A 22,629-nucleotide genomic window follows, 5' to 3' on the forward strand; every position below is an offset into this window, starting at 1 on the left:
TGCATCACCCTGCTCCTTGTGTTTCGTTCAACTTTGACCTTTGAATCACATGTTTGGGGATTTCCATCTCCTAATAACAAATCAAATGACAACGCAGAAACTGGTATAAATATTCTTCACGATATCAACAAAACTCCTCCATCTGGTTAAGCTAGATTTGAAGTTTTATACGTTAAATGACACGTTTCCTGGGCGAATGTTTGACATGCCAGTGACATCTGAGCAATGTGATTCACAGATATTTTTGTCACAGTCTCTGGTTGAGGGTTGGACTCGTCAGAGTTTTCTGGTCAGACACCACCGCTGCCCTGAAATGGTTATTTAGAACAAACCGGCTAACTGAATTGTCAAGGTAATTTCATTATTAGCTGCTCATTTACTGTTAATGAATAGCTTTCTATGCAAAGGCAAGTCACTGAAATATGAAGAGCTCTCAAACTAGCTGTGTTTATTCTGCTGTATTATTCTAAATGGCTACTGATCTATAGATTGCTGACATAAAGAACAGGGAAAGTCTAACGACAGTTATCTTGTATCAGAAACTTTGATCATAAATGACTTGTAAACCTCTGCCCTGACACAGCAACTGTTCTTATGGACCTGAATGAAATCAGAGGAGGTATGCTGGATGCGATTGCAGAGGAGACCGAGCAGCAGGACTTAAGCAGAGAATCGACCATCATGGAGACATACAATGTGGTTTCAGACAGAGAAAGAAGGACTTTTCAGAGGTTCTCTGTAGACACCAACGACTCCCTTAGTTTTGATCCCTGCGAGAGTAGCTCCACTTCTCCCACTGGGGCAGACGATGGACATGATGATGATGTTGTGTTCAGGGATGGGAAAGATGAGGTGAGAACTTCAGCCATTGATTTATTAATTGAATATTTATGTTTTCAGACAGTCTTGGTGAAAACCAAGATGGAGTGACCTACTGGGCGTCACTAGAACAGGGGCGTCCCTGTCTATCTTCAAGAAACTCTTGAAGACCCAGCTCTTCAGAGAGCATCTCCTACCCTACCCCTCTTCTGCACTCTGTTTCTACACTGTCACCCCTGTCAGAGCCTGACAGAATCTGGCAAATGGTTTTCCTGCTATGTAGCTTATTGTTAGCTTTGATGTTAGCTGCATTGTTACATCCTCATTTGTAAGTCTCTTTGGATAAAAGTGTCTGACAAATGCATAAACATAAAACCTCAGCGTAGAAAGCACCTAAAAATGTGACATTTATCAACAGACTGACCAGAGAGCTCTGGCAGCAAAGGCTGAATTGTGTTTTATGTTACTGGTTTGAATAAAGACATAAAGGGCTTTAGTGTGACTTTTGGTTGCTTTCAGGGTGAGATCAACTCGATCAGGAATCAGCTGCAAGGAAAAGTTGCTGAGATGGAGAACTTTGCTGGTCATCTCGAGGAAATCTTTCTCACTGTCGAGGTAAAGCCTTTAATCGACTTTGATCATCTTCATTTTTTTTTCTGCATCTGTGTGCAGGGTAAATTTCTAACTGCGCTTCTATGATCATCGATATGTACGTCCAGGAGAATTTTGGCCGTCAAGAGCAGCACTTGGAGCAGCACTACAATGATGTGCTGCAAACGTTGTCTCAACGATATGATGAGAGGGCGGCTGGATTGGAGGAGGAGAAGAAGAGTAAGTTGGAGTCCCTGTACAGTCAGCTGCTGGCCTGTGGTCAGGCCCTAGATGCCTCCAAAGATCTCATTGAAACGGCGCAGGAGACCTACCGCAGCCAGGACAAGAGACTTTTCCTGAAGGTGCCTTTTGTGCTTTTTTTCGGCTGGTCATATAAAATATGTGGATACATTTTTATACAAACCAATAAGCAACTAATGTTACCCAAGACAAAAGACTTACTAAATTGTGGACATGTCAGCATTTAATTACCGTTGTTTGACTGATTTCTTTTACTTTTCTGAACAGACAGTTATAGCCACGGTTAAAAGGTAATTGGGTTGCTGCTCGGTTACTTTGCATGGTGTGCAGTGACTGCCGTGTGATCACAAAAGAATAATAAATGTTTCAGACTGTCATTAAAGAGGATATATTTGGAGCAGTAGGAAATTAAGTTTTGTGTGGTCAAACTAAAGAGATTTTGTGTGATACAGATGGCAAGACAGAATATCTTTTATCATTGTCTTAAACTTTATTGGTGCTCATTTTGTTTTCCTCTTTTTTCTAAATAGAATCGAAGAATTTGCCAAAGAGGAGGTTGACCTCACATTGTCAACAAATCTTGAATTTAGCACACCGCTTGCTGATCTCTCGGATGTCAAAACCATGATGGACTCTATCAATGCCGTTCCAGGTCTGATTTAAAAACCTCTTTGACAGAAGTGTACACCCTGTATGTCAGGATCCAAACAGTTGACTGTGACACATTGTGCTTTTGGACATTTCTGACTCTTTAAAAAATATGTTAGTTTTGTGGTTTCATCCAGAGTATCAGTACAATCTTTATTGATGTTGGCAAATTAGAGATAATATGGTCACAAGGCCCTGAAAAGACACAGCAGAGATGACGTACATGATGTTCCAACAACACCAGGGTCGATGTTGCGAAGATCTGGACAAAATCTAAGTGATATTACGATAACAGAAGGACCCCTACAAAAAAGGCACTTCGAGGGGGACCTTTAAACAGTTCCAAAACCCAGAATCTCGAAACATAAGATTATTTTTTTACTTTATAAATTGTCATTATAGCAAGAGAAAGAGGAAGTGACAAAGATGATTAGAAGAAAAGAGCTCAAATTCACTCATACATGGAAAAGGGAAATTAGCTGTCACCAAAGGAAGGAATAAAGGAGGGCACAAAGGTGTCAGAGTTAAGCTTAAATCAGATGAAGCTGTACATTTATCCCAAATTGTTGCGATAACAAAAGTACTTCTGCAACATAAACCCAGCTCCATCTGCACCAGTAATCAACCCCCAGATGCCCAACTCGGCCACCCAGACGTCCCTGCGTGTGTGCTGGAGCTTGTTCTCTGATGACACAGTGGAGTACTATGAGCTTTACTACAGACCGGTGCTGGAGGACACACCTGCAGACAGCACCTGTGCACCTCTTGGTATGACACACAGCCATGCTGCCTACAGAATCCCAATGCATGATAACACCAAATCAGCATCTCTGCTCTTTTCAGTAAGCAAGGTAAAGGTGAAGGAGACCCACTGCACTGTAACTGATCTGCTGCCCAACGCTCAGTATGAGCTCTGGGTGACTGCTACCAACACCACAGGCATCAGCCCAGCAAGCGAGAAGGCCTTATACATGACGGGTAAAAAATGTCACACTCCTCCAACCACATGAAGGGTCATTAAACTTGAGCCAGATTAAATAATTGCTTTGCTAAAAAATCTCACCCAACGCTTGCATGTTGAAGGTTTGAAATAAAAGGCTTACATCCCCTCTCTGTAGTCCCATCACCTCCTGTGATCAAGCAGAGGGAGTGTACCAGCTGTCCAGAAGCTGCTCTGATTCGCTGGGAGTCAGGAAACACCAATCCCGTAGACTCTTACACGGTGGAGTTCAGTGAGATGGGCTCCGATGGCACAGAATGCAGCATTACTGAGTAAGACCCACATTTTTCACAGTTAAGCTCAACATCTAATAGTGCTTTCCTTGAAAACTGTCATGTTAAAAAAGCTCAGTGAAAAAGTCAAAGGCACTGCAGGATATGGAGAGCTTCAAAGATGCAGCACTTTTTTTATTTAATGAGGCTTTCACTTCAATACTTTCATAAACAAGTCGGGGTTAGTGCTTGCCTGGGATTTTTAAGTCCCATGGTTATTGAGCTGCTGAATCAAGACACACTCTGTCCCAGAAAATCTATTCTTAGCCTCAGCGCCTGCAGCACTGTTTGCCTCAGCTACACGACTGTCCTCGCATTTGGGGTCATTTTCCTTTCTCATTCGGTGACTTCAGAAAATAGACAAACCATTTAAAGCTCCCAATCAAAACCCTAATTGATCAAGTTAGGATTTCAGTGGTGGCGAGATATGTTGCTGTTTCAAGGCCGCACCAATGAGTACGGAAATAAAAGCCCACCTTAGAAGCAGTCATCAGACATATCAGACTTCTCTCCCGCCTGTCAATCTCCCAGGTCTATAGTAGCTGTGCCCACCTGCCAGTGTCTGATACAGCTGCAGACAGGACGGCGTTACCTCATCTCTGTGAGAGCAGTCAACATCGGCGGGCCGAGTGAGAGGAGTGATGTTATTACTGGATCAACAACAGGTAAAAAAAAAAAAAAAAATTAAAAAAAAAAAAACATCATTGATGACAATGATGGCCTTTTTATTAGTTTAAGAAGTTTTACCAAACGTTCACAAACCTAAGTCCTCGCTTACAAGTAGCATAGAGATAAGAGCGACAATCAGCAGAGTATGAGAATCACACATAAATCATCAACCCATCATCTCAAAGCACACTTTAAATAATCCTTCTTCCATTGTGACTGCTTTAACTGAGCATGTGCTTTTTCTATGCATATATATATATATATATATATATACTTACTCTGGTGGCCATTAACTGTAAGTGCAGAAATAGTGCAAAGGGTCACAGGCTGGTTCTGATAAAGACCTCCAGCACTTTTGGCTGGACAAATAAAATGAAATAATTACTAAATCTGGAGCACAATCCACACATGGCTGTACATTAGATTTCAGTCCATTAGGACACATATTCAATAATGAACTTTTGCCATTAAATATGAGCAGTGTAATGCAGAAGACTACTTTCATTCAGTCTCTTACCCTTTCCATACCTGTGCAGGAACATTCTTCTACCTCCTGGAGGACACTGCCCACCCTTGCCTGTCCATCTCTGAAGATGGTTTCACCATTTTTTATGGAGATGAGGAACTGCCAATAAGTGCAATGGCTTTAGATGACAATGCTTTCACCAGGTGGAGTATACAACAATTGTTTGTGGTGACAAAAGATGAACTTGGAGGGTTAAGAGTGTGCATGTGTGTGTTCAGATGCGTAGCCATCCTGGGGGATCTGATTCCAGTGCGAGGCAGGCATTACTGGGAGATTGAGGTGGATGATGGGACAGAGTTTCGGATTGGAGTTGCATATGAGGACACTGAGAGGACCTCTTACCTCGGAGCCAACAGTACCTCCTGGTGTATGAGACACATTCTCAGTCCAACCAGGTAATACTTTTCATCACGTTATCTGAACCTGAATGATGGTTGGAAAACACGCTCAGTGGGATTTTGCTCATACGAGTCATGACATTCTACAGTTGTCTGCTCCTGAATGTGACCTCATGCCTGTTTTCTGTTAGACAGTCGAATACAGAGGACTCTTGCTTTTGGCGACAAGATTCTTAAACTCAACAGTTTTCTTTAAAATGGGTGAAACATGCCACCGAAATGACAAAATGTTTCTTATAGCGTAGCTCATAACCACTACACCAATAACTGTGTTCTGATTTGTGACGGTAGAGAATTCTTTATATTATCCTCACCTCTTTCACTCCCCCTTTAATTGTTTTTTTTGTAAACTTGGAGTTCTAACAAAACAAGGGTTTAAGGAGGCCTGGTTTGCTGCCCAGTCCCTTGTTTAAACACACTTATTCCCAATTGTTTCACAAAGTTGAGGAAAAGAAACTGGCTTCCATTTCAACAGAGGAACACAGACCAAGTAGACGTTCCATCCACTCCCCCATCAGAACTGCCCTTGCGGATCCACTGAGGGAGTGCTATTGCAGATCATGGAAACTGGGCCAAGACTGTATTTTTAGCATTCAGAAATTTCCCCTTCCTAAGCAAAAAGCGCATCCACTGTATGCAGGAGTTAGATCATTGAAGCAGAAACGTCTGCATGGAATATCTGTTACTTTATGCGCGTTTCCATGGCAACTGTTTTTGGAACAAAGCAGAGCATTTGTATGATCACATTTGGCAAATCAAACGAGCCCCAAACGAGTTTCTGTTGTGGTCATCATGTCGTTTCGTCTGCCTACGCACAATTTAACAGTCACACTTGTCATCTTCTTTAATCTGCAGCCTTCTGAATCCTTCCCTCATATCATTAGTAAGCATCTGTTTTCCCCAATGGCTGCTTATTAAATGATAGAAAAAGCTTTTTACTTAAAATGTACTTTTTTTTTAGGCATAAATACGAGTTCCTGCACGGTGGTTGGAGTCCTGACTTGAGGATAACGGTACACCCCGTGCGGATTGGAGTGGCGCTCGACTACGACAGGGGAACGCTGTCCTTCTTCAATGTAAATCTGGAGCAGCATCTGCACACCTTCCACTGTCACTTTCAAACTTTTGTCCACCCCTGCTTTAGCCTGGACAACCCCGGAGCTTTAACTGTACACAATGCCATAGAAGCTCCCGAGTATGCATTCATCTGACACCAGACATCACATCCAATATTCTCATCCAAACATGTGGGAAAATCCTGATTTAACGGTTTTTAATCCTTACCCGTTATGAATGACACATAAAAAAAAACAAACAAATCTTTACACTTTGAACAACCACTTAGAAAAATTCACCTTCATCATTAAAGAAAATGAGTGGTTTTCAGTTGTTTTTATTATATTATTCCATGGGAACAGACATTAACCATTTTCCAAAATAAGAAAAGGTTTCACTGAATTTTACAATATGTATCAAACCATCTGTTATTGCAGCAGGCAAGAAAGTCAGGGAACTAAGGGCTTGTTTGTTTTGTTGCTAAAAAGATGAGTTGAAAAAAAATGTAATAAAAAAAAAATAAAAGTATTTCAGAGGGAGAAAAAAAAATAATCCATTTGTAGTTGATATACAATCGTATTCACATCATAAAAGGGAAAAGTCCACCCGGCATACGTCCATACTCCAAAAGGGCTCTTAAAGATGTGCTTCAGCATTTTTTTCTGGTATTTTAATTATGCAAAGTCCTTAATTTAGCGTCAGAAAGAATGAAAAGAAAAAAGATGCGTCTCTCGGGACGGAGATAAAACGCAGTGGAAAAACACCAGTTAAATTAAAGTTTGCTGATAAAATCCTCAAAATTCCCAAATGATTGTAGCCACAACACAAGTTGCATTTGAAAGCATTTGACTGCAGACACACATGCACGCCGACACTGAACAAGCTGGCATATGTTCTATATTTACAGTAAATATTTTCACAACCCTGGACTAAAACCAGCGGGTTGGTGTGTCTCGTGTCGAGGTGAATGTGAACCAAAAAACACAAACACTAAAGCACAACCTAAAGAAGGGACGAGGTGGTAAAAAGCTTTTGTATTTAAGAGCCCAGCACAGCACCAGAATGTGGATAGAATTTCAGACATCACCAGTCCTTTTTTCTTTTCTTTTGGCATTAACAGACTGATTACGAATCACATGTCCAAAGAGCCACGTAAAGATCTCTTTTCCACTGTAGAAAAGTAGCTAAAACGAGCCAAAACAACGCATGCTAATGAAAGGGTAGACTTTTCCCTTTATAGGGAGTTGCTGTTGAAAATTGCTGTTGAATTACTGAATGAAGCCTTTGGGTCTGGAAATGTCTTTGGGCAGTGGGGATGGGGCGGGCAGAGGTTATAAGTTTTCTGTCTTACTGCTGCGTGTCCTCTCCTCCTCTTCATCAGAGGAATCTCCTCCATAGGGCACTAGCCCTGAAGCATCTTCGTTCACTTTAGTCTTCTTCAGGCACACCTCTTCTCGAACGCCTGTATGGGCACAATAAAAACAGAGAGCCAGAGAAAAGAAGGAGAAAGGTGGACATAAGAGAGAGAGGGGAGAGACAAGGGGAGAGAGCAAGAGAAAGAGGAAACCCATTGAGGAGCCCCATATAAGCGGTGGTTTTTGGGTTCGTTTGATCCAGAGCCAGGGGAGGGAAGATATCAAATGAAACGGCAGCAGAGCACACATCCATTACAGGCACGTCCGGGGACACATGTTGAGAGAGAAAACAGGGGAAAGACAAAAAAACATATACAAGAAGAGCATGTTAGTGAGTTCCACCAGTGGGGAGATTCACACAGGTCTCCACTCCTCCCCAACTGCTCCATGGGGGGAGATGCTACATCATGCAACAGACAACTCCACAGAAGAAGCGTCCAATTATTCAGGCTCTCAGAATATTTGGGAATGGAGACATACATACCCATTGATGCGGTGCTGCTGGGCAGACAGGCCGGATCATCTGTCACAGCATCCTTCGGCCTTTTGCGCGCAACAGGAGCAGGAGTCACAAAGGAAGGGGGTGGTGGAGGCATCAGAACCCTGAGGAGAAAATAACACATTAATATCCTAACAACAGGATTTGTGACAAATAACATGCAACAGCTTTAAGACATGATCAGACCTATCAACTACTTTCTCCTCTCCAGCGCTGGATGCAGGAAGAGTGAACTCCAGATGAGCAGGACCCTCTGGAGAACAGCTGGCAGGCTAAAAACAGAATGATCACATTCAACTTTAAAAACTTTATACTTATCATAAAATATTTTTAAGAAGAAGAGATGTAGCTTGTGAAAGCCTTTTGAAATGCTTTGAGTTGGGCATCTTTACGACTAGTTTTTATTCTGAGCTGCGTTTGCAGCAAGAAGCTATATACAGCCTATATGGTCTCCTCTACTGACTGCATATAAATCAAATTATTCAGTGGGGAGAATCCAGAGTTGCAGCTATATCTGCATTTTATGTTGAACGGCAGCAAGTCAGCAGGGAAACAAAACTATTCTTAAACAGTCAAAAAAGATTAAAGATATAAACTATTACAGAAAAAGATGGGAATCAGACAGCCCAAAATGCTCAAAGATGCTTAAAGTGTAATTCGGTTTCATTTTTGTTGTGTAGCAGTGATGCCGGAGGCTTCTGTTCCATGTGAACAGACAATAAGCAGTAATTCAGGTTTCGGTCGAATCTTTAACGGACACGTTCGTGTTGAAAGGGCCAGAATTATCTTTCAGTGACATGGACAGGCAATACTCTCCAGCTAACCTGTTCGTCCTTTGCCTCCTCCTGGAAATGATCTTTGGGACTTCCTGACTCAGGGGGGGTGTTTAAAGATCCTTCAGGCTCCACTGTCTCACTGCTGCCTGGATCCTTAAGTAGAGCACAACCAACACATATATACTGATACTGCCTCAAGATTCAAAAGAAAGGGTTTAATGTTTTCTAACGCTCGTGGTACGAATTAGCAATTTCTCCACGTATTCACCGACTGCCTAAATAACACCAACACTCTGACAGTTACTGCTTAGTGGGATTTTACGTGCTGTTCTCATTTCATGTTTAGGGTAAAACCCTGAAGATAAAAACTAATATTTATAAACACTGAAAAAAAAACAAAAAAACATCAAGAACAGACTGCTTTAATTTTCAACAATTACCTGAACAAGATAGGGATGCGGTTTCCTAGGACACACCGGATACTGAATCATTGCCTGAGAAGATGGAGGGTTTGTCGACATGTTAGAACTTGGGGGACCATTTGCATTACTCCAATAACCACCAGCTCCAGGATATGCTGCATAGCCACCAGCATACCCATTTGCTGGGTAGTTATACCAGGACCCTTGGTTAGAGTAATTGCTATTAGGCGTAAATCCATGCGCTGCGTATGCTGAAATGACAGTATAGAATGCTGAATTAATAGCATATATCACATGGATCAAGAACAGGGTGCACTTGACAACTGTAATGTGCGTTTCCAACTGATCATCACAAGAGAAATGGTGTTAGCCATTACTTTAAATCTGGTCACCCCGTTTAATGCAAGTCTAGCAACAGGATTTTAGAATACTCACACTGTGTTGAGCCTGTGGCTGTGTACGCTGACACCGTTCGGGTGTGTTCATCTCTCACCTGGAGAATGAGAGAAAACAAGAAAGACTTCATGAGCCAGGCAATTTCCACAAAGGCTGCATTGATTAATTTAATTTAATGGGATTGTGGGTAGGTGCAGAGCACTCATGACCTATCTCTGGAGATCAGGTGGTTCACACTACCACAGTCAATTTTGGAGGTGGGTATCAGTGAAAACTATATGTTTCAGTAGTTTCACTTTCTTATACCTCCCAATAGACTCACCTCAAATATAGATTAACTCACATCCTATTTATCGGGACATTTTCATGAGCTTACCGTTTCCAGCAGACTCTCAGTGAGTTTCTTTGCCAACTCCAATCCGGCTGCATTTGGGTGGCTGTGACACACAAAGAAACCTTGTTGTTAAAGGATGAAGCAGACTCAGTCAAGGACCCAGTGAGCAAAACAAAAGAGGTTTTAGCCTTTCTATGCAGGCAGGGCTCTTAGATGGCCACGACAAACCGAAACCACATAACGCAGGTTTGAATTTATTTACTTAATTTAATGAAACATAATTGCTTTCCATCAAGCACAACAGGTCAAATGGCCTTTCACCAAGAATGAACTGACCTGATGTAGACATAAAGAGGCTCAAAAGACTCTCGTTTTGACGCCTGTTCTATGTAACCAGATCCTTTTCCTCGGAGGAAGACTCGAGCCCCGGTCTCTGTTTGGATGTGACTCAGATACGAACCTCCTGGACCCTCGACTTTTTCCTTTACATTGAATGAACTCGACGCTTGGTCCAGACCCACAAAAATCTTTGTGTGCACAAAACTCTGAAGATGAATGAAAGAAAAAACAAAAAAGGTCTTTCAATATACTTTCCAAATTTCAGTTAAGCGAGTATGTTCTGCTGCCAGTGAAAATGTTTTGTCAGCAGATGCAGTAATCCAAGGCTTTTTACTGTAGACCAGGGATGTTCTCTCTGCTAGTTGTTTTTGGAGGTGGGTATCAGTGAAGGCAACATAATATTCACTTGCCTCACTTTCTTTACCTCCGTTTTTTTAATTCTTAGTCTAAACAGAACTTAAGTACAACAAATAATAAAACACAGGTTTGTATACTTAATTATATACAGTATAATCCAAATTTTCTTTCCGTTGTTGAGTAACATGATAATGTTATACATCTAAAGTACTTTCCATGGCTTCTTGCCAATGAAAAACTTTGTCAAAGACCACTGTATGTCGAGCTTCCTCGTATCTTAATCATGTTTAATATGACAAAAAGAAAGGAGACATGATAGAAACAAGTAATACGATGATATGCAGAGTACAGCTTGTCCTGCCTGTAAGAGTTTATGTAACACTGAAATTAAATTAACTGCCAGAAAGCCTTATAAATGCTTCATTACTGGTTGTAGTTGCTTGAATTGGACCACATATGTCTGCCTACCCCTGTATGAGGAGCTGCAGGCCGATGTCCCTGGACTGGCACAGAGTTGGTGTTGGGTGTCCGTGACACGGGAGGGGGAACGACAGGTCGAGGAGGCTGAGGGTAGATTGTGAGTGGCGGTATTACAGGAACCTGCTGTCCCCCTGACGCTGCAGAGGCCCTCAGCACATCCTCAGAGATGATCTCCTTTATCCTCAACACAGCCTCTAATGTTGCAACAAGCAAACAGTCGGTGAAAGATGACATCAGATGAGGACAACGCAAGCCTTTTCTTACGAGAAGATAAAAAGAAGTGTGACTTACTGTTGACCTGCTCCTGATTCTTTCCTTGGACATGCAAATACAAAGGTCTTATTCTAAAAGAAAGCAAATTAACAGAGACCATCATCGGTAAAGCGGTCACTGAAAAGCTCAATAATACATGTCACATATTGACTGATCACATAAAGACAGACACAGCACTTACAGTAAGTATAGTGAGTTATCAGCATGACATAAGAACACGAGAAAGCCAGGTTATCACAATATTGATTTTTTTTCATTGAAACTACAAAGTATGATATGTTAGTCTCCATCTAGCATTTCTTAGGGATTGGTTGTGCATTTCTAGTAAGAGTTATGAAACCTAAAAGGTCTCTTGAAATTCCAATTTTCATGAATCATTTTAAATGTAAATAAAGCCAAAATGACAGTACAGCTATTTTGAATCATGCGGATAGACATTTTGTCAGGGGTACCTCTGGATTTCAGAAGAGGCAGATTGTAAAATAACATGTACATGGATGGATTAACATGCTGTCTCAGGCTCAACCTTGACGTAAACAGGAGCAGTTTGACCCTCATAAGAATTTTAGATCAAAATAAGTAAGCTGATGTAAGTTTTTACAGCCTGATTAATTCCTCTCTCATTGTTAATTCTGTCATTGATAGTGTGCTTGTGGACATAATCATAGATTCCAAATTTCATCCAGTAATTATTTCCCCCCCATAATGTTAAATGAATGCGTGTATGTACATGTAATGTAATCACTTGTTGATCTGAACTGTGTGGAAACACTATCCGTCTGTGTTTGTGTAACCCCACTTCACCCAAAACAGGACAGACTACCCCCATTTGAACTTGACCAAATGGAGGGACAGGGCCAAAAGCGAGGGGCAAGGGGTGAAAAGGTATTAGGCCTGAATGTGCTGCATTTGGGTTACCATTTCAGACTTGCTTCATTGTTTGACAATAGAAAGAATAGAACAGAGCAATGCACACCGACTTTGTCTATTCTGCAAAAATAGTGGGTGTAGGCCCCCTTCTAGTGTTGATAATAAATGAAATAGAGTCAAGCACCTCGTACAAAAAAAAGGCATTAAAGACCCGTGTATTGTCTCATGCAATCAACTACAGAATATTTGCCCTGTTTTGAAAGGAGCAGAGACATTTTAGAAGTAGCAGAAGTGCACGGTAACCGTTTGCTTTTTAGATCAGTGGCTCAATCTAGAAGAAGGATCCAGACAAGAAGTGAAAACTGATAGCTCAGCAACTATTAGCTATCCAACTGCAGTGCAGAAACTGGGTGAAAGTATCAGACTTAAAGACTTATGATTTACGTAGGATTTTTTTCTTCAAAAAACACAGCTAAAACACATTTTCATGATACATGACCTTGAATATATTAAGTACAATGCGTTTGAAAAACAAAACTAACCCCAAAACATTGAGCCATGTGTAAACACATACCCTCCTCCGTTTCCCTTCTCAGCATCAGTCATGTAATAACCTTTTGTTGAGACAACAGCTCCACTAAACTGTCGGATCTGGAAAAGATAAGAAATAATTAGAACTTATATGTTTTCTTGAATGTGGTGCGTTGGATCTACCACTAATAGGCACGTTTCCTACTTACCTCTTCTTGCGTTTTGCCTTTAGTAAGAAGGTCCCTGCAGTTTAGTGGAACATCATTTATGTCAACCTCTGTGACCACCACCTCTTCTGTAGTGGTTGGTACAGGGATACTTGGGGGTGTCTTAAAGATCAGGAGGAAAAAACAAACAAAAAATCTCAGTCATTCAGCACTGCACAAACATACACACAAATAACTGAAGCTTTTTAAAAACACGCACCTTTGCAAGTAACGGTGGAGGAGTCAAAAGCTTTCCTTTTGCCATTAACATGGCATTTATTTTAGCGGCCATTGCTGCTGCCATCTCAACTCCTTGAGGCTTTTCTCCCATTTCCTGTGGCTGGGAGACTGTGCTGTTTGAACCCGCAGAGCTGACAACTCCTGATAAAGAGACAGGTAGAGGTGCATTTCCAATATTCCTCTGCCGCTGTACATCTACATTCTGTTTAGGTTGGGCTGGCTGATCCCAACGACTGTTTAGGCAGCTGAGAATAAAAGAAAAGACAAAAAAATTGGTTTAGATTTGACTCAATCATGACATAACTGCTTGAATGTAATAATTTGAGCTAACCACACACTTTTTCATATCGGTCAACACTCTTTCACACTGGGTAGGATTCTATTTTACCCTATTGGGTCACTCTTCTGCAATGGCTTGATAGCACCTAATGTTTATAGTCAGAAAGGCAACTTCTAATGTTCTAATCTACTGATGATACTGTTAAAGATTTGTGTTGAAGTCCCACCCATAACGTTATTGGCATATTTGTTTAGGCAAGCAACAAAGAAGACCCACATAACGTGTAGGAAGCAATTTGCTGGCCTTTAATTGCCTTTTCAGCAATTTATCATTAAAAAAGAAGTGCTAAATTATGATGGCGCTAAAATTAAGCGAGACTGACTCCGCGAAATGTCAGAAAGTCTGTTAATAATCAGAATAGGACTGGGATTTTTATTTTACGTTTAAAAAGGTACGGTGTGTTTAAAATGTGTTCTGGGGAAAGCTAAGAATATAAGTTTTTTTATACCAAACAAGCGGGAGTTACTAGTAACCACACAAACAACACAAATAAGTTAGCATTAACAGACACTGAAGCTAAAGCTAACCTAGCTAACATATCATATTACGAATCAGATTTCGGTTGTTTGCAACATCAAATATCCACTTTGGATTTCGAAGAAATGTTGTGTTGGGTTATTCTGACAACATTAAGTCACACCAGACGTTTTGAATCGATGTTTTAGTGCGCAAACATTACCCCAAAAGCTAACTTTTCCTTATAGGCCAGGTTGTTAGCAGTTTGCTAGGTAACCGAAGCACCGCAGCCAATGTTAGCTTAGTTAGCCAGCTTGCTCATGGCGAAAATATGCAGTGTGGTTTTAGCTTGTTAGCACATTACTCGCAATATCACATCTATTTCAAATCAAACAAATACTTACGGCGTTTGTCCTGTCATTCCCGAAGACATAGCACTACTCCAACAAATCGACAATGAAATTTGAGCTGCTTCTAATGTAGTTTACATTGGAGGACCGCAGCCATCGGTCTGCTCTCCCTGGCGATTTCCTCTGACGACTTGTCGCAAAGTCTGATCTCGCGGAAGCTGAACTGTTTTCTTGTTATGTAACCGTGTGGAAGAGTCCACGCAGCATGTAGTTTCGGGACTATCATGCAGTTATACCAGTATAAACGTTCTGTATTTTCTAAGGGTTAGTATTCTTTTAACACACTGTAAACTTTATTTTGTAGTCAAATTTGACCATTTTCAAGTTAAAATATTCCACCTTTTTTCCCCCCTTTCTTTGCATTCTCAACTCCTAATATACTTGTGAAATAAAACATCAGAGCTTTTGAGATGGCATGGCACAGTCCTGGACTTTGCTAGCATCGTCTTCCCCGTTTTTTCTCAGTCCTCTAAATGCAGTCTTTCCTCTGAAATGATCATGAAGTTTAAGCTTACCATGCAGCTAACATTGCAAATTTATTGTTTAGAAATGTTATTGTTTGTCAACCCTTAATCCCAGCATTTAGCATGTTACACCACCTCTGTGCAAACTATACCCTCGTGGTCTTAAATTGTGTGGTTTGTCACCATTCAAGTTTTTATGCGTTGCAGAAATCAGGGCATATATTTGGTTGAATGCACCCAAATTCCTAAACATTTACCACTGTTTAAGAATAGACTGAACATATTACACTAAAGGCAGACTAGTAATCAGTTGTTTGCATTCATTTGTTGAACCGAAATAAAATTACAGGGATAAGACACAACAATATTTGTTGTTTGTTCAAATGTTCTCATTTATGAAGGTGATGAGTGTCTCTCGTTGGGCCCAGTCTGACATACACCTTTCTAAAACTTTCCTAAAAAAAAAAAAGTTGAAAGTTGAGTTACACCGTCTGTATCAAAGTAAAACCTTGAAGGGGTGGGTTGTGATGGATAGATGGGAGGAAAGACCACTGTTTATTTTCCATCTCATGCCAACAGCCAATGTTTTCTTCCACTTTGTTTGTTGTTTATGATCCCTTGCTGTTTCTCTCTCCTCTTTCTTCCTTCACCCTCAACAGGTCGTTGCAGACGGCCGTCTTCCCTGAGCCTGATTCTGACGAAGGGGTTTTCTGCCTGTTAAAAGAAAGTTTTTTTTCCTTATCTTCCTAGTTCCCTTTGAAGGAATTATTGGCTTTCTTTAAGCGACATGAGACGTTCATGATCTTGCCCAACCTGACATTGCTTTTCTTCCCGTAGCCATCTAAATCTTAAAGGGAGGACATGTAGATTTTGGGTGAAGAAATTTACAATTCAGTTTGTTTTACTGAAAGACATAACTTTAGCAAAAGGTCCTTGACCATTTAGTCTCGTGTGGCTGGCTTAAAAAAGGGTAATGGCTAATTCACATGGCTGATATCCAGTTGATTAGATGGCAATAATGAGTGATGTTACTTTGCTGTTGAGCTTGTCAGATCACAAAATTTGAGACAGGTAGACACAGCAGCAGTTGGTTAAACTTTACTGTGTTATGGCAAAATGTGGTTTTAAATATTTGATATATTTCCGGTGGATTGGACCAGAGGGAAGTTTGCACAGCTGCCTCCACAACTTCTGACAAAAAGTTCAGATATATTACACCTTATTTCTGAAAGGTTTCTTTGTGAGGCGGTTATCAAATAGATACATGTACCTGCTCCTCTCAAAGAATTACAATAAGCTGGATGAACTGAATGCAAATATCCAGTATATTTACGCGTTATCGTTAACACTTAAAGAATAAGTGAGGAAAGACACAGATACATACGGGTAAGAGCACAAACACTGAATTCTTGCAGGAAAATAGACTGCAAACTTATAGCTGACATTATTTTATTTTTCATTGAATAGTTTCTAATTTTTTTCCGTGCCTTCAGACCAAAATGTGAATCAGAAGGAACAAACAAATCCCCTGATCGAGTGTACAATTCTGTCATAAGAGAGAAACAAAGATAATCGTGGTCAAAGAATCTTATTCACCACCACTTGCTTAGCTTGTTATGGCATTTATATACTGTTTAAAGAGGAAATATTCTTAATAAGCAACAATCTTTAACATACATTAGTATCCTAATCTGAATCCAACCTTGAACAAAAAGCTGTTCCCTGGATCTGTGCATAAAGATGTTGGACAAGTGGCCAAAATATAATGATGATTGATCAAAAATCAATGCAAGCTGGCCTCTAGGAGACTGCTTAAAGACAGTGATAGACAACTCTGCAATCCACATCCTGCTTTACCATTTAGTTCTCTGTATACATGCTCGGCGTGACTTTCTTATTCACAGGTATTCAGATAGCTATAATGGTTGATCTCATCTGCTGCAAATCCAGTGTAAAATTCATTGTCTATAAAAATATTGAGATTTACTTGAACATAACCTTCTGACTATGTCATAATAAAAACTCCAGATGTCTGTTGCAGTTGCACAGTGGGATGTACTGTATAAATATTGTATAAAATAAGGCAGTCTTTTCAGTAGGATAAACCAGATACAAAAATTTCTGGGAGAAAAATTTTCAAGTCCAAAATGTTTTCACATATTTCTGCTGTTGTCAAATGTCAAGCGGTTTACAGCATTAAACCAAGAGTAAGGGATTGTTGCAACAATGAATACACCCACGCACTCACACCAACAACCAAAACACTCCCACACATTCTCACACACAAGCACACACACACGATCTCCTGATGATCAACAATAACAGCTTATTCTCCAATGCAACATCCCATCCCTGGACAAATCACTGAGACGTAGACATTTCTTATATTGTTTACAGTGCAATACAAAAGTGTTCATTCAAACTGGTACTGTACTCTTGATAGGAAAATAAAAATGTTTAATAAGGTAATGCTTCATATGAATAATAGTTGTGAATTTTTGAGAGTTATAGTAGTATTTGTCTTTATTAGCTTTGGCTTTTCTCTCTTTTTAACTTTATTTTGTTCTCATTTATCAACTAATTCATTGATGGTTTTTAATATAGAAAATATGGAACATCTAGGAAAAAAAAAAAAAATCAGCATACCAAATCATCTGTAATTAGACACCTATGATCAAGCAGTTGAGGTTTTTGTCTCTCAGCAGTGGCCCAGAATAAAAGGTCCACTCCCTGACTCATAAGGAAGCATCCCCTCTCACGTTTGTTACGACAGCTTTGTGTCAGCTTGGTTGTGTTTCTGAAGGACACGTGAAAATATTGCCTGAAAATAAACAAACAAACAAAAGAAAAGCAGTGGAGTGTTCTTCCATGGTGTGGCCTACAGAGGTTGAAGGAGCGGTCCTGCCTCACTTGAGAGCACAGGGATGGAGGTCAAGAGTGATTATATGGCCTGACGTGGACTAGACACCTTCATATGCAGACCGCACTTTCATCCACCTGCCAGTAAACAAGCAGTTTTTACTCTTAACAGCAACTTCACGGGCTGACAGGAGTGCCTATGCGGTAGCCAGAGGATGGATGCTTTGCCAAGAGACCTGTGAGAACCCTCTTTCAGTCATGTCACTTGACCAGCTACACTGCAAATGCCTGAGAGGCACGAGAAGTTCATAAGGATGCTGTATGTCTGTGTCTGTTTGTCACAGTTCTTATCCGACAGGCTTGTAAAGCCAGCAGCATGACTGCTGCATCAGGAAGTCCCTCTGTGGTTTCTGTATGGACGGACACGTGGACGCTCGGCGTGCTACAGAAGCAGGAGAGTGAAGGCGAGGAGGCCCTGTGGCTGGCTGGGCTGGCAGGGAGAGAGACGCCCCAGCGGGAGAGAGGAGGTCCGCCCCGGACTGCGGAGTGCCAGGACCGAACGCCGCAGCACCTACTCTGGAGGTGGCCGCAGGCTGTGCAGCTTCCGCTCGTCCAGGCCTTTCCAGTACTTGAAATTGTTGTCCAAGTGCTGCATAAGATTTGGGAGATCTGCAAAAGCTGAGATGACAACATTTTTTTTTAAGAATTGCTCAGGTTTAATATCAGAGAGTGAGGCATAATGAAAACAAACACCTCTATGGTATACATGCGTGGACAGCTGAGCTGTGGACAGCTGCGAGTCAACTAAGTAAATGTGTATGCCGGCATCTCTAGTGTTCATGTCCTGCTGTGCAAACTTACCATCCCATGCATCAAACATGTCTGTAATGAAGTAGTCTATGAAGGAAATCTGGGACTTTGGGATGCTACACGTGTTTCTGTCAAACACAGGCATAACCACCGGTAGACCTTGTCTCTTCTCCTCATCCGTCTGCATCAGAGTAAAGAGCACAAGAAACCGTCGAGTCAGATAAATAAATTTAAAAAAAGCTAAACTTTTTGCAGCTGCTGCCTGTTTGATCCACCTCCACACACTACACTGGGTTTCTTTTTTTGTTTTCTTATTACCTGTGCAAAATACTCCTCAGAGATGCGTCCAGCCCATTCTATGCAGAGCTCCAGAGGCCTGCATGGATTGGAGATGTCCGCACACTTAATCAGCATCCGTTTGACGAGGATGCGATTTTCAGGGGATGTCAGAATGCTTTTTGCAGATTCCTCATCACTGCTTTCCTAAACAAAATAGAAGCAGAAAATTAGCACAGAGAAAACTAAACGTTTGCTTGTACGTTGCAGCAAACACATACACAAAAGCTTATTTACTTTCCATAATAACGGAGTGTGTATGCACCTCAAACACAGTATTCAGTTATGTTATATTAGATTTAAAATATAGTTCAGATGGTTGTTTGAGGTAACAAATATGCATTTTATATTTATCCAGACAAACTTTTTACTGATAATGCTTCTACCTTTTGCAACTGTTTTTTAAATGAACCTCTTCTACAATACATAAAAAAACCTAAAACTTTAGTGGGTCGAGTCATTTATTAGTACCACACCTTCCTTTAAAAGGCATGACAACTTTTAAAAGTCTGTGCTGAGAATTCCACACAGGGATGAGAAAGATGGTACCAAGTTGTAAAATTCTCTCCTCGAAAAGATATCTGTACCCAGGCAACAACAGGCCTTAAATCCCCTGAAATGTTATCATCTCATAAGTCCTAAACTACTGTTACTTGTATGCTGTTTGAGTAAGTGTATGATAGAATCTGAAACTATAACTGCTTCCTTCACCGAAACATGCCACTCACCTGTTTATAAAGAACAATTTCTCCGCAGCTGTAAAACCTAAAATAATTTAGTTAATGCTAAAAGTGTTTTAGCATGATGCGATTTTTAATCTCACCCCATTCTCCTCCAAAGCAGCCAGTGGCTTATTGATGCTATTCACAAATTTGTTGACGTGTTCAAAGTGTTTGGTCATCTCAGTTGCGAGCACCATATCTATGATGGCCTGTCGTAACGTTCGGTATTCATTCCTAGAGAGAGGAAAAGGGAGAGATGGACAGAAATCCGATGAGTGACGAAAGGAAAGGAAGGGAGAGGAGCAAAAGAGAAAACAGAGGGAGGGAGTGACAGTGTGGTGAATAGCATGGAAACCCGTGTGAACAGTTTTCTCCTTCTGACGGCAGCGACAATAGCGATGAATGGCTGCCTTGTTCACCGCCCCCCTCCGAGGGGACCAGCGCATGTGAGCTATTCTGTTTTGGGACTCAAATCACATTGCTATCCCGTCAGTGTTAACACACAAACAGAGTATTTCTTTCATCAGTAGATAATGCATACTTATCTTACTGGCCATGGTCCTTCAAGCTGAACTTTTAATAATGTTACCTGTGCATAAAGATTAATCATTTTAATCTATTCTGTATGTCACTATTTGTTAATCCAAGAAGAAAAAGTTCACAAAATGTCCTAGTTTAATAACTCAGATTGAACAAAAGTCAGCAAATTCATATTATCTGGGGAAAAAAAAGAAATCAGCCAAAGATGGAAAGGCTGTAAACAGAAATAAACAGTCTTATCAGATTTGATTACATAATGATGATTTTGTAAGAATAATATTTTTTACAGGCTTGTAACTACATCCTTAAACTATATCCACTTGGGTTAGATAGTCAAGGAGCCTGTATCATTCTAAAATAAAGATCCATACTATTATCTAAGATGGAACACACATTATATTTCCCTTACTGTACACTGCTGCAGCATCTGTGGTCACCTTGTTTCTGAAATGACTCCATCTCTATAAACTTCCTCTTTGGAAAGGCTCAGTTAGCTCTAATTGGCCAAAAAAGGCTGGAGTAAAAGGCAGGTGCTTATTCTTTAATTGACTGGACATGTATTATGCAAATGTATTACATGGTGTTGCAGAGAAAGACTCCCTTTGGTGTGGATGACGAGCTGCTTGTCCATTTAAGCAAACGAAGCAGTGCTTCATAAAAAATTCACAAGGGCAACAATACACAACATTTCAGGTTGCTAAATATGTCTCAGACAATCTGTACACACAGTGGTGCTCACTGGCTGATTTCGGAATGAGCAAAAACACGTCAAGTCTGTTCTTCACAACCGATGTGAACGTTACATTTTTTATCCGATGTTCTGAAGCACCACATCTCTACTCAGTGTCGGTGCATTAACAAATGACTGCATTTGATCAACTACATATCATTTGTTGCATTTTGCCAGATTCCATTTTACGCTGTGTTCTTCCGCACATGAAACAAGAGAGATTACTACAATAAACAGCAGTTTTCAGCAGTTTCACCGGTTTTAGCGAACACTGGCGTAGCCAACAAGATCCACACAGTCTCTGAGCTATAAAGAAATAGGGGCATTTCAAATGGACAGACAAATTATATCTGTAGATTCTCAGTGATCAAGCTCATGGTAATCCTGAGTGCTTGAATAGATACCACTGGACTTCTAATTTGGTTCTTGAAAACTAGGGGAAGTGGTACAAGTATATTGTTGCCAATAACATACCTTTTTAGTCTAAATTTTTTTAGACTCAAAATGTATGTAGTAGGATTAGGCTGAAGTAGGATTAGGAGTCTTTCCTAAGGTAAATGCATGATAATTAAAAGCACTGCAGTGCAAATGCTGCATTACATTGGCTCTGTATTTGTACTCTGCTAAATAACAATAAAGTTGAATCCAATCCAAAAAATGCTAAATAAGTAAAAGTATAATTCAAATGTAATTGGGGAACCTATTGAAAGTACTGCAGGGTAACGGTGCTTAAACTATTGTATTTGAATTATTACATCATGCTATTTTTAGCCTAACTATTACATATCTAATTATATAATTTTACATTAATTGAGTTCATTTAATTCAATTAGTAGGTTATTATCTTGATCAGTTGATCAAGAAAATAAAAAAAACATCTTAAAATGTTCAAATAGCAAAGAAAAGCAACAGATTTACACACTTTAAAATGTGTACCGGTGAGATTTTTCTATTCTTATGTGACTCCAGTTACTTTGGAACATCGAAATTGTTGTTTTAATTGTTAATTAATTTAGGTTAAACAGTGCATTTTGGCTCGAGGTCTATGTGGAATTTTGAAAATATGAAATTTCACGGAGCTCATTTTATGTGGTCAAATCTGAATTTCTATTTGAAAAAATCTGAAACATAAAATTGAAAACGAGTATCGTAAAACACATGTACCCCAATTTTATCCTTTGTTGAACTGATTGGAATCCATCATTATCATGTCAATTTGCTACCTCACCACTGAGGGCCTTATTTGACAAAAAAATAAATAAAAATCCCATGTGATGCTGTTTCTTTGCTTCATGCAAACCAGCAACTCTTTGAACCAATAGCTGCTGGTGTGAACTCCGAACTTTCTAACTTTGTTAAAAAAAATAAATGAACAAAAACTATTAACTAATATTCTCTCAAGTAACAAGATGAGACATTTCAGGCTGCATCAACGGTCTAAAGTAATATAAACGTCTGGTGTCCTGATGTACTGTGGATGGACAAAAATTCATTTGGATGTGCACTGTATGATTTTGAATGACCAAGGCTTTCATGAATACACCACATTTGTTTGTGGTGATCTTCCCCCAGTTTAATGATTCT

General features: G+C 40.2%; 3 protein-coding genes across 6 annotated transcripts in view; 1 reads left to right on the plus strand and 2 right to left on the minus strand.

Moving 5' to 3' along the window:
• Positions 1-51: 51 nt before the first annotated feature.
• LOC140302109 (fibronectin type III and SPRY domain-containing protein 2) lies at positions 52-6,765 on the plus strand. Of its 2 annotated transcripts, XM_072380882.1 has the most exons (14): positions 52-103; positions 239-352; positions 584-852; positions 1,339-1,434; positions 1,539-1,772; positions 1,939-1,961; positions 2,202-2,323; positions 2,923-3,087; positions 3,163-3,297; positions 3,438-3,591; positions 4,123-4,256; positions 4,797-4,929; positions 5,005-5,181; positions 6,146-6,765. In XM_072380882.1, the coding sequence occupies exons 3-14, from the start codon at positions 595-597 to the stop codon at positions 6,393-6,395; spliced, it is 1,881 nt and encodes a 626-aa protein (XP_072236983.1). In that variant the 5' UTR covers positions 52-103; positions 239-352; positions 584-594; the 3' UTR covers positions 6,396-6,765. The 2 variants fall into 2 exon arrangements, with proteins under 2 accessions (XP_072236983.1, XP_072236982.1); XM_072380881.1 differs by having other exon boundaries at positions 59-352.
• LOC140302108 (KH homology domain-containing protein 4-like) lies at positions 6,562-14,764 on the minus strand. 2 transcript variants are annotated; one of them, XM_072380880.1, is made up of 14 exons: positions 14,579-14,758; positions 13,359-13,623; positions 13,142-13,261; positions 12,976-13,052; positions 11,550-11,602; positions 11,247-11,452; positions 10,419-10,627; positions 10,125-10,185; positions 9,788-9,845; positions 9,371-9,603; positions 8,979-9,083; positions 8,341-8,426; positions 8,140-8,258; positions 6,562-7,702 (listed from the first exon to the last, which is right to left on the minus strand). In XM_072380880.1, exons 1-14 carry the CDS (start codon positions 14,605-14,607, stop codon positions 7,572-7,574), a joined length of 1,752 nt encoding a protein of 583 aa, XP_072236981.1. In that variant the 5' UTR covers positions 14,608-14,758; the 3' UTR covers positions 6,562-7,571. The 2 variants fall into 2 exon arrangements, with proteins under 2 accessions (XP_072236981.1, XP_072236980.1); XM_072380879.1 differs by having other exon boundaries at positions 7,611-8,258; positions 14,579-14,764.
• A 1,716-nt stretch (positions 14,765-16,480) lies between these two features.
• Positions 16,481-22,629, minus strand: part of pde8a (phosphodiesterase 8A) — a 52,373-nt gene continuing 46,224 nt past the window's right edge. For both annotated transcript variants that reach the window (XM_072380884.1, XM_072380883.1), the window contains 4 exons: positions 19,877-20,009; positions 19,036-19,200; positions 18,769-18,898; positions 16,481-18,585 (listed from right to left, as the gene is read on the minus strand). In XM_072380884.1, the coding sequence (XP_072236985.1) occupies positions 18,479-18,585; positions 18,769-18,898; positions 19,036-19,200; positions 19,877-20,009 (535 nt within the window). In that variant the 3' untranslated portion in view covers positions 16,481-18,478. The remainder of the gene's footprint in view (positions 18,586-18,768; positions 18,899-19,035; positions 19,201-19,876; positions 20,010-22,629) is intronic.

The sequence above is a fragment of the Leuresthes tenuis genome, unplaced genomic scaffold, assembly GCF_036924035.1.
Source record: "Leuresthes tenuis unplaced genomic scaffold, fLeuTen1.0.hap1 SCAF_2, whole genome shotgun sequence".
NCBI classification, from domain to species: domain Eukaryota; kingdom Metazoa; phylum Chordata; class Actinopteri; order Atheriniformes; family Atherinopsidae; genus Leuresthes; species Leuresthes tenuis.